The 14,798-nt window shown below is 38.7% G+C and overlaps 1 protein-coding gene across 1 annotated transcript in view; it reads right to left on the reverse strand.

The window, feature by feature from the left end:
- The window catches only part of LOC134533139 (uncharacterized), a 92,436-nt gene that overhangs the window by 17,463 nt on the left and 60,175 nt on the right, over window positions 1–14,798 (reverse strand). Inside the window, exons 2-3 of the mRNA XM_063370445.1 lie at window positions 6,810–6,965; window positions 4,608–4,722 (exon numbers count right to left, since the gene is read on the reverse strand). Of these exons, the coding sequence (XP_063226515.1) occupies window positions 4,608–4,722; window positions 6,810–6,965 (271 nt within the window). The remainder of the gene's footprint in view (window positions 1–4,607; window positions 4,723–6,809; window positions 6,966–14,798) is intronic.

A 14,798-nucleotide genomic window follows, 5' to 3' on the forward strand; every position in this document is an offset into this window, starting at 1 on the left:
CCTAGGAGAGGCAGCCATTTTTTCCGTCATCGATTTGAACGCCAGTTTCCATCAAATCCTCTTGCATCCTGATTGCCGTAAATACACCGCATTTTCTACCCCTTGGGGACAATTTCAGTTCAATAGGGTGCCTATGGGAGTTTCATTTGGTAGTCAGGCCATGAGCCGCGTGCTGGACCATATTCTTTCTGATTTGAAGTATAAATTTGTCTTTAACTATATTGATGATATTATTGTTTATAGCGCTAGCTTAGAAGAGCACAAACAACATCTAACTCAGGTGTTTGACCGTCTTCGAGCGGCTGGGTTAACTGTTAATCCTGACAAACTTCGTTTGGCCCAGGACCATGTTAAGTTCCTTGGTTACATTATTTCTAAGGGAAAGCTCATTATGGACCCTGACAAGGTTTTACCCATTGTTAATTTTCCGCCCCCTAAAAACGTCAAGGGAATTCAGAGATTCCTAGGCATGACAGGTTACTATGCACGCTTTATACCGGACTATGCTGCGGTCTGTGGTCCGTTGAATAAGCTGCGCAAGAAAAACACATCCTTTGAATGGGGTGACGCGCAACAGAAAGCCTTTGATAATCTTAAGGCCCTTGTCTCTTCTCCTCCCGTTTTGATCCTTCCGGATTTTCAGCGTAGGTTCGCACTTCAGGTTGATGCGTCTAGCATTGCTCTAGGAGCCGTCTTAGGTCACCTCGAAAATGATAGATTACGCCCCATAGCTTATGCTAGCCGATCGTTGACAGACGGAGAAAGGCGTCTCGGCGTGTATGAGAAGGAGGCGCTTGCATGCTTGTTCGGCGTTGAGAAGTTCGCCTCGTACCTGGACTGTCAGGAATTTGACCTGTACACTGACAATCAGGCACTTAGCTGGTTATTTAACCACCCTAACCAGCTAGGGAAATTAGGGCGCTGGGTGTTACGGCTGTCCCGCTTTAACTTTAAGCTACACCATCTTAAGGGTAGTGACAATGTGGTCGCTGACACGTCACGGATGTTTACCCCTGAGGAGTTTGACACCAGTGCCTTGCCAGTATCTTGTTCTGAGCCGATTAGTGCCGCGGTGTGCAAGGTCTTCCCAGAGTCTTTTCTTAGTATCCGTGATTGTCAGAAGGATGACCCGCTGTGCGTTCACATACGCAGGGATTTGCATCATGGCACTGTTACGCCCTACGTAGAGGAACAAGGTGTAATTTATTACACAGGGAAGTCTGGCAAGCAGAGGAAGGCAGTGGTTCCTGCCTCCCTTCGTCCGATGGTTCTTAAGTACTTTCATGACTCATTGTTGGGTGCTCACTTGGGTATCGAAAAAACGTTCCGCCGCATCAGCGCGCATCTGGCATGGCCCGAACTACGTGCAGACGTGCGTCACCACGTGAGGTCCTGTGTTGACTGCCAGGTTTCTAAACCCCCGCAATGTGCCAAGGTTGGCCTGTATTGTGCGGATCCCCCGGTTGCTCCATGGCATGTTCTGCATATGGATATTTTTGGCCCCCTTACACACTCCAAAAAGGGAAATATTTGCATTCTAGTTGTTCTGGACATCTTTTCCAAATTTGTGTTGTTACTCCCCTTAAAAAATATGAAGGCCACTAGTATTGTTAAAGCCTTAAGAGAGCAAGTGTGGAAATTTTTTGGTGCTCCTGCTATGATAACCTGTGATAATGCCCGTTACTTCCGGTCTGTATTATTTAAGGATATGTGTTTTGAATGGGCTATTAAACCCATTTACAGTAGTCCCTATTGCCCCCAGGGTAATCAGTCTGAACGTATAAACAAGGTGCTTAAAGCCACTCTTACTGCTTATTACAGGGATGATCAGTCGTTGTGGGACAGTGACCTTGAATTCATCAACGTGGCGTTTAATTCTGCTGTCCATATGGCGACAGGGTTTCCCCCTTCCATCCCCTTCATGGGCCGTGAGTTGACCCATCCTTTGCTTAACTCCTGGGGACTGCCGCCTCTGGAACTCGCCTCTGACAGTGATTCCCTGGAGGCCATGCTTGACGATGTGAGTTGAAATCTTAAGAAGGCCCGCGAGGCTGTAGCCGCCTCTTATAATGCTACGCGGAGACCTCATGGTTTTGCTGTTAATGACTTGGTTCTCTTAAAGAATTTTAAATTGCCAAAACTGGCTGATAATGTTAATTCAAAATTGATTTCTGCTTTTGTTGGGCCATTCGTGATTGATAGAATGTTGGGAGACAACACGGTCCTATTGCGTAACCCTTCTGGTTCTAGAAAATATAAAAAGGCCCATGTGGGTCAATTAAAGAAATTTCATCAATAACTTTTTTTTTTTTCCTTTTTTGGACTTAGTTTTTTTTTTGTTGTTGTTTGGGTGTTCGTGTTTCCTTCTCTTTCTTTTTTTTTCCTTTCCTCCCACCGATGCTCCCGCCACGCCCAGAAGAGGACTTCGCGCCGCAGCGCACCCGACGCTCCTCGCCCTGCCCGAGATAGCGTGACCGCAGCCGCCCGCCGGGTTCGTCGTGTCTGCAAGGTCACTTGCTTGCTGGGACGTTGGTCGCCGTCACGTCACCGATGAGGAGCGGTGGCATGGAGTCGCCGCCGTCTCCTGCCCGTGAGGGGCCGTGACGCGTGCGGAGACTGACTCTCCTGCAGCGGCCGCTTCGGATGGCCCTGCCTGCCAGGCGCCGAGCGTGGGCAGGCGGTGGGGACGCCCGCCGTTCTTGCCCTGGGTTCGCGCTGGGGGAAGGCATGCTGTTCCTGCTACTCTGGGATGAAGAAGATGCTGTCCGAATTTGAAATTATTAGGGACGTCCCGTACTTTAAACTTTCTCTTCAACGCTGAAGACTCTTTATTTCTGTGGATACACTGAGAATCCTTACTAGGTGTCTTACACGAAAAATTATGCCAGTCATGAACTCACTTCAAGAAATTGTTATTTAGAAACATTGGTTGTATTTGTATACACATAGACATGTGTCGAACTCACTTCAAGACATTGTTATTTAGAAACATTGTTTGAATTCGTATACACAGAGAAATGTGTTGAACTCACTTCAAGAAATCGTCAGTTAGATATCAAGAAATTGTTATTTAGAAACATTTGTTTGTATTTGTACACACATAGAATTGTGTTGACTTGACATTTGAGTTACTTCAAGAGTTGTGACCGGACCTGCAGTTCCCCGTGTCCTTGTGACTTGGTTGGCGAGGCTCGCGGTTGCGTTCGTCAAGGGTGGGGGAGTTGAAGTGGTCGGTGCGCGTCACTTGAATTTCGCGCCGCGCGGCGGACTTCGGCGCTCCTTCCCTTCCTACTTTCCCCCTCCTCTCTGCGTCCAGTGCTGTGTCTGACTTCCCCTCGTGAGGTGTCCGCGCATGCGCGTGGCGCCCTCTTGCTTAATTAAAACTAGGTGTAATGCCTTGAAGGCTCTTCTTGTTCGTTAGCAGTCAGTCGGTGCTGGTCGTGAATTAAGCATGTAGTCTGATACTTGCTTTAGAGAGAGTGTGTGACAGCGGGGAGAATGCACGTAAGTGTTGTAAGGTGGTGACCCTTACAGTAATGTAAACGGTACTTGGTAATAGCTGTATTATAAATTCTTATTTCGGCCGTCACCGTCTAAATTCTATTTGGCATTAATTGTTTTCCTTGATCGTTTTTGTATTAATACCATGCATAGTTTGTTTGACGTTTCTCCCCGTCTGGTCTACAGTCTTCGTTAGGACATGTTTTTACGTAATGTATTTAATGTATTAATTTGTGAGTTTTCTTTTTATATCTTGCTTTATCATGCTTTACAGTAAGCTTATACCGCCTAGTGTAGGTCAGGCCGCGGTCGCCTGCATGTTCATTTGACGTTTTTTGTATTCTCTAATGAGGCATGTCTGTGTTCACGACATTGTGTAAGCGTTAATACTTAATTGTAATATTTCTATCCATCAAGTATCTATCAAGTTTCTATTATGTATTAAGTATTTAATCCTAAAGAAAACATGGATATGTGTTCACGTATTTTGCCGTGGCATTTGTACCGCTAATTTTTCTTGCTATCAGTATTATTAAAAACCCAGTATTACTCTTGTATGTGAAAGAATGTTTTACGTGAGGCTTTTGCCCAGGATTAAACGACATGTATGTAAATTCATTCTTGCTATTTAAACCTTTGCATCTATCCTTGGCTGAAATTATTTGATTACCTTTTTGAACACAATTTACTCAGCATAATTTATTCAGTATTTTTAAGGATTGTGTTACACGCAGTTGAAGGTTCACGTGAATGTACTTCACCTGTTTACACTTTCCCATGAAGCTCATGGAAGCCTTCACAGCTAAATGTAATGAATAGAGACCTGCAAAATTCGCGGGTTCAATGACCTCCAGGATAGACTCTACTACACTCTACACACTCGGGCAAATGCCACCTGTTCATTGGCTGCTGACTTGTGAGTCGTCTCGACTGAGCGTCTGTGATTCGACACTTCTTTGAGCGAGGGTCTCTAATTGGCCCTCATTACTCCAGATTAACAGTGAACCAGTGGTAGAAACAGCGCTAAGGTATAATTATTTGAATTGTAGCATATCACGAAATGAATCCACGAATTTTGCAGGTCTCTAGTAATGATATAATACTACCTGCAGCGAGGACAGTGAGGCCTCCGGCAGGCAGTCCCAGCCCCAAGTTAACTTGTCCTCGTTCTTCAATGATGCTCACGGTCCCCATGACCAGCGTGGAGATACCCAGCACGATCTGCAATCGGTACAAGTAGACTAATGTTTGTTACGGAATAGTAATATTAGTAGGTATTTGAAACATCGTCTTGATGTAGGTAGAGTATACCTACATGTAATTACTAATTATGGTGACAGCTGTAGACGGATTCATTTCTCGCTTCGTCGCAAAGAGTTACAATGTGTTTATCTCTATCGTAATGAAAATAACTAACACACTACGTGTCATCGCCATTTAGAAGTTAAAATTTTTTTTTTTTAGTAGTATGATTTGATATGTTCGGGGACAATGTATCTTATGGGACTATGACTGGGTGGTTTACTCAGTTGTGGCTTACCAATCGTCAGGAATCGGTCATGTTCGGACATGTTCGCTTCTCGATGCATATGATCAGGACATCGGTGGTCATTTTTGATGACGCCACATTTGCTATCTTGGAATTTACAATATTTTGAAAATATTTAATTATAATAAATTCGGAAAAAATTCTAAAAACCATTCAAAAATTCGCTTATTAAAATAATGATTGGTTCGATTGATTACAGTTCTGGGTTAAATCCTTGTTCAATTAAAAAATTGTAATTACAGGTTAAAAAAAATTTATAGTAATTTGAGGTTTGTAATTTTTCGTTTTAAATTTAAACTTAATGATACTGCAAACGAAATTTCTACTGAAACCTTAAACATAGGCAGTAGATATAGGCTATTTGGGCTCCTGTCTCTGTTATCTTTATTTAATGCAATCTAAAAACTATTTCCCAAGGAAATTTTTTTTCTTAAGGGTTGAAACAAAACCCTACGTTATTTTTAACCCAATACATGGGCTACCTCTTTTTAAAAGTCAATAAAACCGGTTCAGAAAATAAATATCTACGTAATAGAGCAATGGACATCCAATGATCCAAGAAATCCAATACCTTACTTATCACTCGATTAGCTTCAGAGACTTAAAAAGTTGTACAACTATTTATTACGGTGATATCAGCGATTTTCTTTTGTTTATTTGCAGTACCCGCGAGATAATTACAGTTTTTGAGAAGATATATTATCCGTGTAGTAGCCTACAGCTCACACAAGTAGCAAACAAACTTAGTGAAAGCACGTAGATTAACCTTGCAATCATTCTCCCCATACAAGATCAGTGTGAATTCCACCATCTGCATTTTGCGATTTTTTTTGTGCCATAGTGTCTATCCAAATAAAATGTGTCCCGTAATAATTGACACAAGGCACACACAAAATATTTAAAAACCCTGTTACGTTGTTTTCGCCTGGTTTTAACGAACAGTCTCTAACACGGAACAGTCGGGAGGACATTTCACACGTGGGAAATGGTTAGGTACTCTACGACACGAGTGTTACCTTCAGCAAGGGTCGCAAAAAACACCAGTTCACGTGGTTTTTCTTGAGCAGTGAAATGTTAACGCCAGGTAGGATCACAATAGCGACGTGCAAGAGGAAATGCGACAGGGGAACTAACCACGTTGAAAAAAAAAAACAGAAACAAATAATATAAACAAAATGTTCGTTACCGTTTCATTCGTACCACATAATACTTGTTTTAACGGTCAATTTGTTGGATTGAAATTAAACGTTTATCCGGGAAATACTGAACTTGCACGTGTTTTCTAAAGTTTCACCAGTGTGCTGCCGAGGAGGATGTACAAGAAGCAGGGCCGGCGCGTCCATATAGGCGAACTAGGCAACCGCCTAGGGCGCCAAGTAGCTGGGGGGCGGCGCAGCACGACACATAACAGCTCATATAACGTGTTTAACGATTATTGAAACTAGATGAAAATGGATTTTTGTAACAGTTTGGAATGTTTATATTGAAATAAGTAATTATTTAAAGTCCACGGTGACCTGTTTATGATCTGTAATAAGTAAAAAAGCAAAAAAAAAAAAAAAAAAAAAAAAACACAAGCCTGCTTACATTTGATTGTTGACAAAATCTTACGATTACGTGATGTATTTTGAGACAAGAAAAATTTTTTTGGGGTGTCCGGCGGGAAGGGGGTATTAAGGTTTTTCGCCTAGGGCGCCAATTTACCTTGCACCGGCCCTGACAAGAACAAGAAGATGAAGATGGCAGGGTGCACCCTCACCTGCAGCACCCTGAGGCGCAGCACCAGGGCGAAGGGGTAGGTCTTGTCGCGCTCCAGGCCGCCGCCCTCGTCCTCCGGCGACCGGAAGTCGAGGTCCGCGCAGCTTCCGGAGCTGCCCCCGCTCGCGCGCCACTCCTTGCGGCGGCAGGTCCCCTCCTGCGACACACGTCACACCCCACCACTGGCCTCGCCACGTGTTCACGTTGCTCACCTCATTACACAGCACAGGTGGTTGTCTGTCAAGTCGGTTTACGGACGACAATTTCACGTGTTAAGAGCGTTCATCAGAGCAGCAAGTTCTCAGCTCGCGCCTGGCATCTGCATTTGGGTGTGTGTGTGTGTGACCGCGAAGAGAGCAAAAGGAGGAGACAAAAAAAGTGTCGGTTATCGCTCTCGTACTGTCTTCTCCACACCATTCGGGAGGTGTTACCTTTCTTCCCCCCACCCTGCGGGCCCCTTGTCAAGATAAACCCTTCCCAAGGCCACGGACGCACAACAACCGATGCGAGCCACAGCCACAGTGCTACGCATACGTATATATGTACACTCCAACGATTCACTCATCCTATTTAGTCTTGTTTCATATTAATATATTATAATCACAAAAGTAAAAATGGTGTTATAATACATACCGCACTTTAACTTGAATACATTTCGAATAGTTGTAATGGGAAACTAGGAACTATGATAGAAAATTTTCCAAATTAGTTAATAATTTCTATAAGTGCAAATATTAATTTTTGACGTAACAACGTCTAATAAATCTATGAACGCCGGCTGCACGCACGAAAAAGGATGACTCATTATCCCGTTACGCTCATTGTACCTTTGCGCCGCATCTATCTCTCTTCCACTAGATTGGCCTATGAATCTACTATTATATTAAATAGGTTAAGGCGGGCTTTTCAAAAGTAGCTTTTAAATTTAGTACTTTAACTAAACTATTTTTTTATTAATTAATTAATCATTAGCTTTTAAATTTAGTATTTTAACTAAACTATTTTTGACGTGACGTCTAATACATCGAAGAACTCCTGCTGCACGCACAAAAAAAGTGTCCCGTTGCGCTCATTGTTCCGTTACGCTGTGTCCCGTTACGCTCTTTGTTCCGTTACACTGTGTTCCGTTACGCTGTCGGCCAGTGCAGTAATAATAGGCTATGTTACAATTGACTAAAAAATTATAGTGATTCATATAATTGGTAGATATTTGATTACAGTTTATTAATATGAAAACTTGTTCATAATTATATTTAAACTTTATAGCTAAACGCCAGTTTTTAAAATTAATTACAAGTCATCTACAGGTGAACTGTTTCGTCGACTGTTTATAAAGTGAAAAAAGTTAATGTGGTTTTCATTGCTTATTACAACAACAATTTCGGCAATAAAGGTTAATTATTCTTGCATTTTAAAAATCTGATTACTAGTATAATTTCAAGTATTTATTCTTTTAATATTAAAATAAAAATGATTAAATTTTATTCATAAAGTATGCAATCATTTCATCAATGTTTTGTTATGACATCACGTTAAACTATCGTCCGAAAACCCACTTTACAGACAACCAAATTTTTTTATTAATTAATTTTTTGACGTAACAACGTCTAATAAATCGATGAACGCCGGCTGCACGCACGAAAAAGCATGACTCATTGTCCCGTTACGTTCATTCTACGCTTGTGCCGCATCTATCTTCCACTCGTTTGGCCTATGAATCTACTATTATATTAAATAGGTTAAGGCGGGCTTTTCGAAAGTAGCTTTTAAATTTAGTACTTTAACTAAACTATTTTTTATTAATTAATTTTTTTGGTTTTTTTTTTCATTTTTCCAAAATAAAGAGCAATAAACAAAAAGAAACATAAAAGAGAATTTTAAAAATATTTAGAAATTTTAATATCTAGTTGAACCGCCTAACCGACGTGCAAGGGAATATACTATTTTATGGAGCCAATTGAACATTCCAATTAAACAATCACTTTCATTCAAAAAGTTATAGTTAAAATAATCTGTTCGTTAAAGTAATAAAAATATTTGAATTAATGAGTGCAAATAAAAGTAAATTTATCAATTAAATTGTAGATTTCATTTTGTATCCATGCAAAATAGTGATAATTCAATAAAAATGATTCAATTTTATTCATAAAGTATGCAATCATTTCATCAATGTTTTGTTATGACGTCACGTTAAACTATCGTACGTAACCCGACTTTACAGACAACCAATTTTTTTTTGATGATCTTTAAATACTACGGACAAAATACGATAATCTAAACCCCCTCGTCAAAAGTCAGACATTCTCCATCTGTATATTTCTCTAATCTCTGGATGTGACACTGAATTTAACATGAAGTACATGTCGCCAAATTACAAGGTTCAGTTTCCTCTATGAGAAACAATGTAAAATCAAAGTCGGAGATATTAACATTCCAAATTAGTTTAAATTCATTTAATTTGCTTTATCTGGGATAATACAAACCAACTCTAGACTAGCATAATCAATTATAGAGAACTCAAAGTTATATAAAACAAAATATAGCTGGTACAGGCTTGTCAGTTAGGGTAAAGCACTTTACGATAAACTTTTCTAAATTGATGATAGTTATGGAAAATTACTTCACAATAATTGGTGCAGCAAATTGAATATTATAATATTGATGTTACATTAATTAATCAGGAATAAATCTACAGATCAACACGTCGTTTGGATTACCTACTAATATTTCAAAGCACTTCACATACATATTTACACTGTCAATTAACAGTAACTCCATACCACTTTAATCCTTCTGTAGTTCCAAACATAAGTCAAAGGATATCGTGGTGTTATTCGTCCAACCATAACATATAGTCATGACACTCCATAAATGTCTTCATTGTCACGGCGTTTGTTGGTAGGTAGCAGTAGAAATAACCAGTAGATCCTTAGACATCAACTCTATATTCGGAGTTTGACTATCATCATGTATACCCAGGTTCTTCAAGGTATTATGAAATTTGAATTATGGGGTTCTTGATTTAGTTATCCCTCGTCCTGAAGTTCGTGGTCCAGCATAATAGTCGAAGTAAGATATTTCGCAGGACAATTATAAGTTCGTAGTTTTCACTCTAAGATACACGCTGAAGTCGCCAACAGTTCTTTTTTCAATCTCCGTAGTAGCTTAGTTCACATTTTATACGATTAAGTATATGTGGATCACAATTTTAATAAATTATAATCACCGTACATAATACAGTCTTAGTGTATAAAATAACATTGATGTATTTACTTCTTTCAAAAAAGAACCAAATTTTTTGCGTTTCAAACAAACAATTTTGTTTCTCATATATAAATTAGTAATACCCAATTTCAGCCACAAGTACAAATAAAAAATACGTAGTGTTGATAGCAACACAGTTCGCATTTCGTAATCAAAATGGCATTTAGTACGGAACTAAATGTCACTTGTAATACGCGTGGCACCCACGCACACAATTTTTATACATTATGTAATTAGTGCGTTAGTAACGAGCGATAGTCATTCCTGTGAGTTACCTCGACCTCGATTTCTCAGTTACTTCCACAACGATCACCAACAGAAGGACAATGAAAAACAAAAATTACATAAACTACAGCAACACAGAGATTGTTCTTGGTTTTCTGTTGTATAACACAGACATTTTATCCTATGAAAACAATTTAAATTTACATAATTGCATGATTAAGTACCAGTACATAAGTTACAGTGGTTTTATTTTTATCAATGTAGGCTAACAAGAACACACGGCAAAGAACACTGGTCAAGATACAGTAACACAATCACATATACAACATATACACAATATAACAAACGACGTGAACATAAATAAGATACAGTAGTGTACATTTAAAGTTGATACAGTCCTACAAAGTACAAAAAAAATAATAAGGAATAATGTGTTCCAGAATTTGAATGTAAAAGTTATTGTTCACATATTTGTCCAGTTAAGATTTAAATATTTTCTGGAACTTAAAAGTTACATAATTGCAATTGAACTAATTTCTGAACACAGGTTTTATTGCAAATGACCTTCTCAATTGTTGGTTTCAAATTAACTTCAGACTATAAAATACTTTAATGGTGTGAAGTTTTAAGCAAAATGTATCAATTCAAGCAATCAAAAAAAAATATGTATTGGCGAGATAACTTCACAGGTTGAATAAATCAACTCTATACCTATAATCAAGTAGCAAATTTAGTTATAATCAATTTAATTACATTGACAATAAAATTCATAAAAACGAATGTCGGGTTTAACCTATAATTAATTTAGATAGTTATATAATTATTTTGACACGAACCATTATGAATCAGAGGACCTTTAAAATAAATAACATAAATTTAGTTATAATGGTAAAACAATCGTTTACCATTAAACTGTTGAACTCTAGAAATGGTTTTACAAAAAAATACTTTGTGGAATAAGTTTTTGGATATTCGTTGAAAATGAAGCGTCAACTTGTAGCAAAAATCAGTTCAAAATAATTAATTCGTGCAGAAATATGATGTAATTGACATAAATAATTAAGTACTTAATTTTTTTTTTACACTGGTAGCAACCACCAAAATCATCAACACTATCTATGAATTAGAATTTTCGAAGTGCTAACAAATACGATATAGCTGTTTAGTACTTGGTCACCAAGTCTTGGTGCTACATCTAAACACATTTTTATGTATTCATTGGAGGATTGAAACTCTCTGTACACCCTAACAGCCAAAATTTAGACACTTAGTTATACCTTACAGTCTAACAACCAGTCATCGTGCGGCTTATTAATGCATTCAAAATTGCAATTAACTTTGAATAAACTTACTTACAACTTAATTAAGCTTATTTTCTTATATAGTTATCCTTTAAAACACATTAAATGATCAGAGTTAGGAAAATAGTACATTTACAAATTTACAACAAAAAAAAATTTTCTTTTGGTTATTTACGAGGGTGGTAATACTTCCTGGTAATCTGAGCTTACACAGCAATGCCGCGGCGCGCCGGGTCAGGTAGAAATCTATCTTCGTCTTCTCTTTGACGCTTCTTCGCATTCCAGATAGGAACCGCGAGTATCTCTATTTCCATTCTCACACAGACAGGGCAGTCCGGCGCGCCCAGCAGTATGCTATAAACGCGTGCAGTGCCTTCGGTTTAGGAAGATTACTCGAAATTTGTCGCGGTGACAATGGGGGACAAAGCGACAAAGTTTCTGGCGAAGAAATACAGTTTTTGCCTATTAAAACAGAATGGAGATGTGCCTATATTTCTTGGCTACAACGCCGTTTGAAAATGGCTAAAAATGGCAATTACAGTATGCTTTTAAAGCAACTTTCGATTGATATTTTCAAAATGTTATGCATTTAAAATGTTCACCAACATTTAAATTCTTTTAATGCGTCAACAGAAATGCTAAACGTGTAAAAGTATAGTAGTAATCTTCCGAATCCTGGATGACTGTATTAGAAAGTTTAACTCCATCTGATGCACGCTCTTAACGTCATAAGAAAACATCGATGAAAAATTGCATACTTTTTAATCTTCAAATATTATTTACAGTTTTTTTTTCAAATTTAATTTAAATAACTTGTTTAAATATAATCATGAACGATTAGTTAAAAAAACCCGCCTTAACATGTTCGATATTATAGAAGATTTTTCTCGCACGGTGGTTGGCCGGTTCTTTGCACGCTCGGCTCAGGTGGAACGTGACAATTTTTCGTGCGTGCACCCGGCGTTCATCGATTAATAAGATGTTATCACGTCAAAAAAAATTCTAGCGAATATTTCGGTACTCGCACGTAGAGAAGAATCAAATGTCCCAGCCGGTCATCCAGTTCATTTGTATCTTCCCACAACGTGAACTTTGTGTATTCTGCCGTTGTCATCGTCCTTACATATCTATGCATTAATATTTTTCAAATCTCTGAAGTACTCTTTTAAGACCAGCCTCATAGTCACTAAAAGCGTCAGAATCCCAGCGATCGTCGCTGGATAATTTATGTTTATTTTAACGCGTCGTCACCATCGTTTTGGTCTCGTGGCTTCATCACAGTATTTATATTGTCAGCTTCATGTTCTTGAAAAAAAAAATCATAACTCCCTTCATAGGCCATTATTAAATCGGTTCAAATTGTTTGTAAATATTATAATTTTTATCGAAATTTTTGTCTGAAACAATTCTTAATAATACAAACCATTACTGCAAGGGGTTGAATAAACCTGGGCATGAAATAAGAAAATAATTAAAAATTTCCCTACCATTTATTTTATTAAAATAATGTCTGTTTTGTTTTACTTTTTATATATTGAAAACTTTTATCTGAAGTAAACTTTTATGTAACAAAACATTACTGAAAGGGGTGGAAAAAACAATGGTAGAAAGTCATTACTTTTTTTAATAGACATACTATCAAATCCATTACAGTTTATTGTAAAACTTATAAACTTAATCAGAATCTTTTGGCTCAAACAAATTTTAATGAAACGAACTATCACCGTGGTAGGTATAATATGTAATTCGTTAAGACATTCAATGCTGGATGCATTAAGTTATAAACCTTCAAAATATTTTCGCTCTATGGAATAAATCGATCTTTTTTTGAATATTAGCAAATATATAGGTTGTAATGTACATTAAGTTCTCAAAAAGTTCCAGGTGTTTATAGAAGTTTCCATAACATTTCCAGTTAAAAAATAGGTACTTAGAAATCTACCTACGCCTGTAGGCTGTGCCGAAAAGGATTTTTTTTTTAAATTTGGAATGCAGTAAGATATATCTAAAGTACAGAATATTGTTCAATCATTATAGAATTTTGCTCTATCTGGCTACAAATGTAGCCACTTGCTCCATCTGGTTACAAATGTGGCCAATCGCATAATCTGACATAAATCTAGTATTGTGTCCTGGCTACATATGTAGCCAATTAGGCTACAAATTAAGACAACTTCTCCATCTGGCTACAAATGTGTGTCCTATATACTAATGTGTGTCTTTTTTTGTTGAATTTTGCGTCAAATTGTGTGTCCTAAGTAGTATAGGATAGCCGGTCCTGCGCCTGGCTTCTGGCTGTGGAGCCGGGAGCCGGTCCGCCATCTTGGATTGTGACGTTAAGGCCATCTTGAATGGTTGTGACCTTGACCTTTGACCTTGACCTTGACATATTGAGTCCTCGGTGCAACGAGCGGTATAGTGCGGGCAGTCAACACTTCGAAGAATGAGCGCAAGCAGTTAAAAGAAGCACAGCGACACAACGCCAACATGGAAGCCATTGCCATCGGTAAAAAAAACGGCGCAGGACTGTACTTACGGCCTCACAAATCAGGTCAAGGCATGAGAAAGAAACGAATGAAAAAATCCTAAGTTCTTTGCCGAAACGTCCGCTCACCAATATAGATTTGTTCAGGTATGCTCAAAAACTGAAAATACCAAATTTCCGTGGCGTGTTTATGCGAGACACTTTGCCCAGCAAGCCAAAGACACGTGAGCGCGCCATAATTAATTTAGACACGTCGGCGGGTCGAGGCACGCACTGGGTGGCTTATGTAAAGTCTGGAAAAATGGCCGAGTACTACGATAGTTTTGGAAATTTACGGCCTCCGCCAGAACTGCGACAGTACCTGGGCCAGTCCACTACATTGTTTTACAATTACGAAACGGAACAGAGGCCTAATCAAACAAACTGCGGACACTTGTGTCTTCGCTTTTTAACAAACAAAAATTAGCTGACAATTAAAAATTGCTACTTAAAGGTTGTGCAGTGATGATAATTTGACAGGTCACGCATCTGAGCTGCGGGCGGTTCATTTCCCGCCTCTGGATTTAGACAGAGAATGGTGTATCGGACTCGTAGATTTTCAAACGTATAATGCCATACCTAATATCGACGAAGAAAATTGCAAGATCAGCTTCCTGAAAGCGACGGGACCGCTCATGAAATACGGTTACCTGTTGGCTCTTACGAAATTGACGAC

Source organism: Bacillus rossius, chromosome 6 (assembly GCF_032445375.1).
Source record: "Bacillus rossius redtenbacheri isolate Brsri chromosome 6, Brsri_v3, whole genome shotgun sequence".
Lineage (NCBI taxonomy): Eukaryota > Metazoa > Arthropoda > Insecta > Phasmatodea > Bacillidae > Bacillus > Bacillus rossius.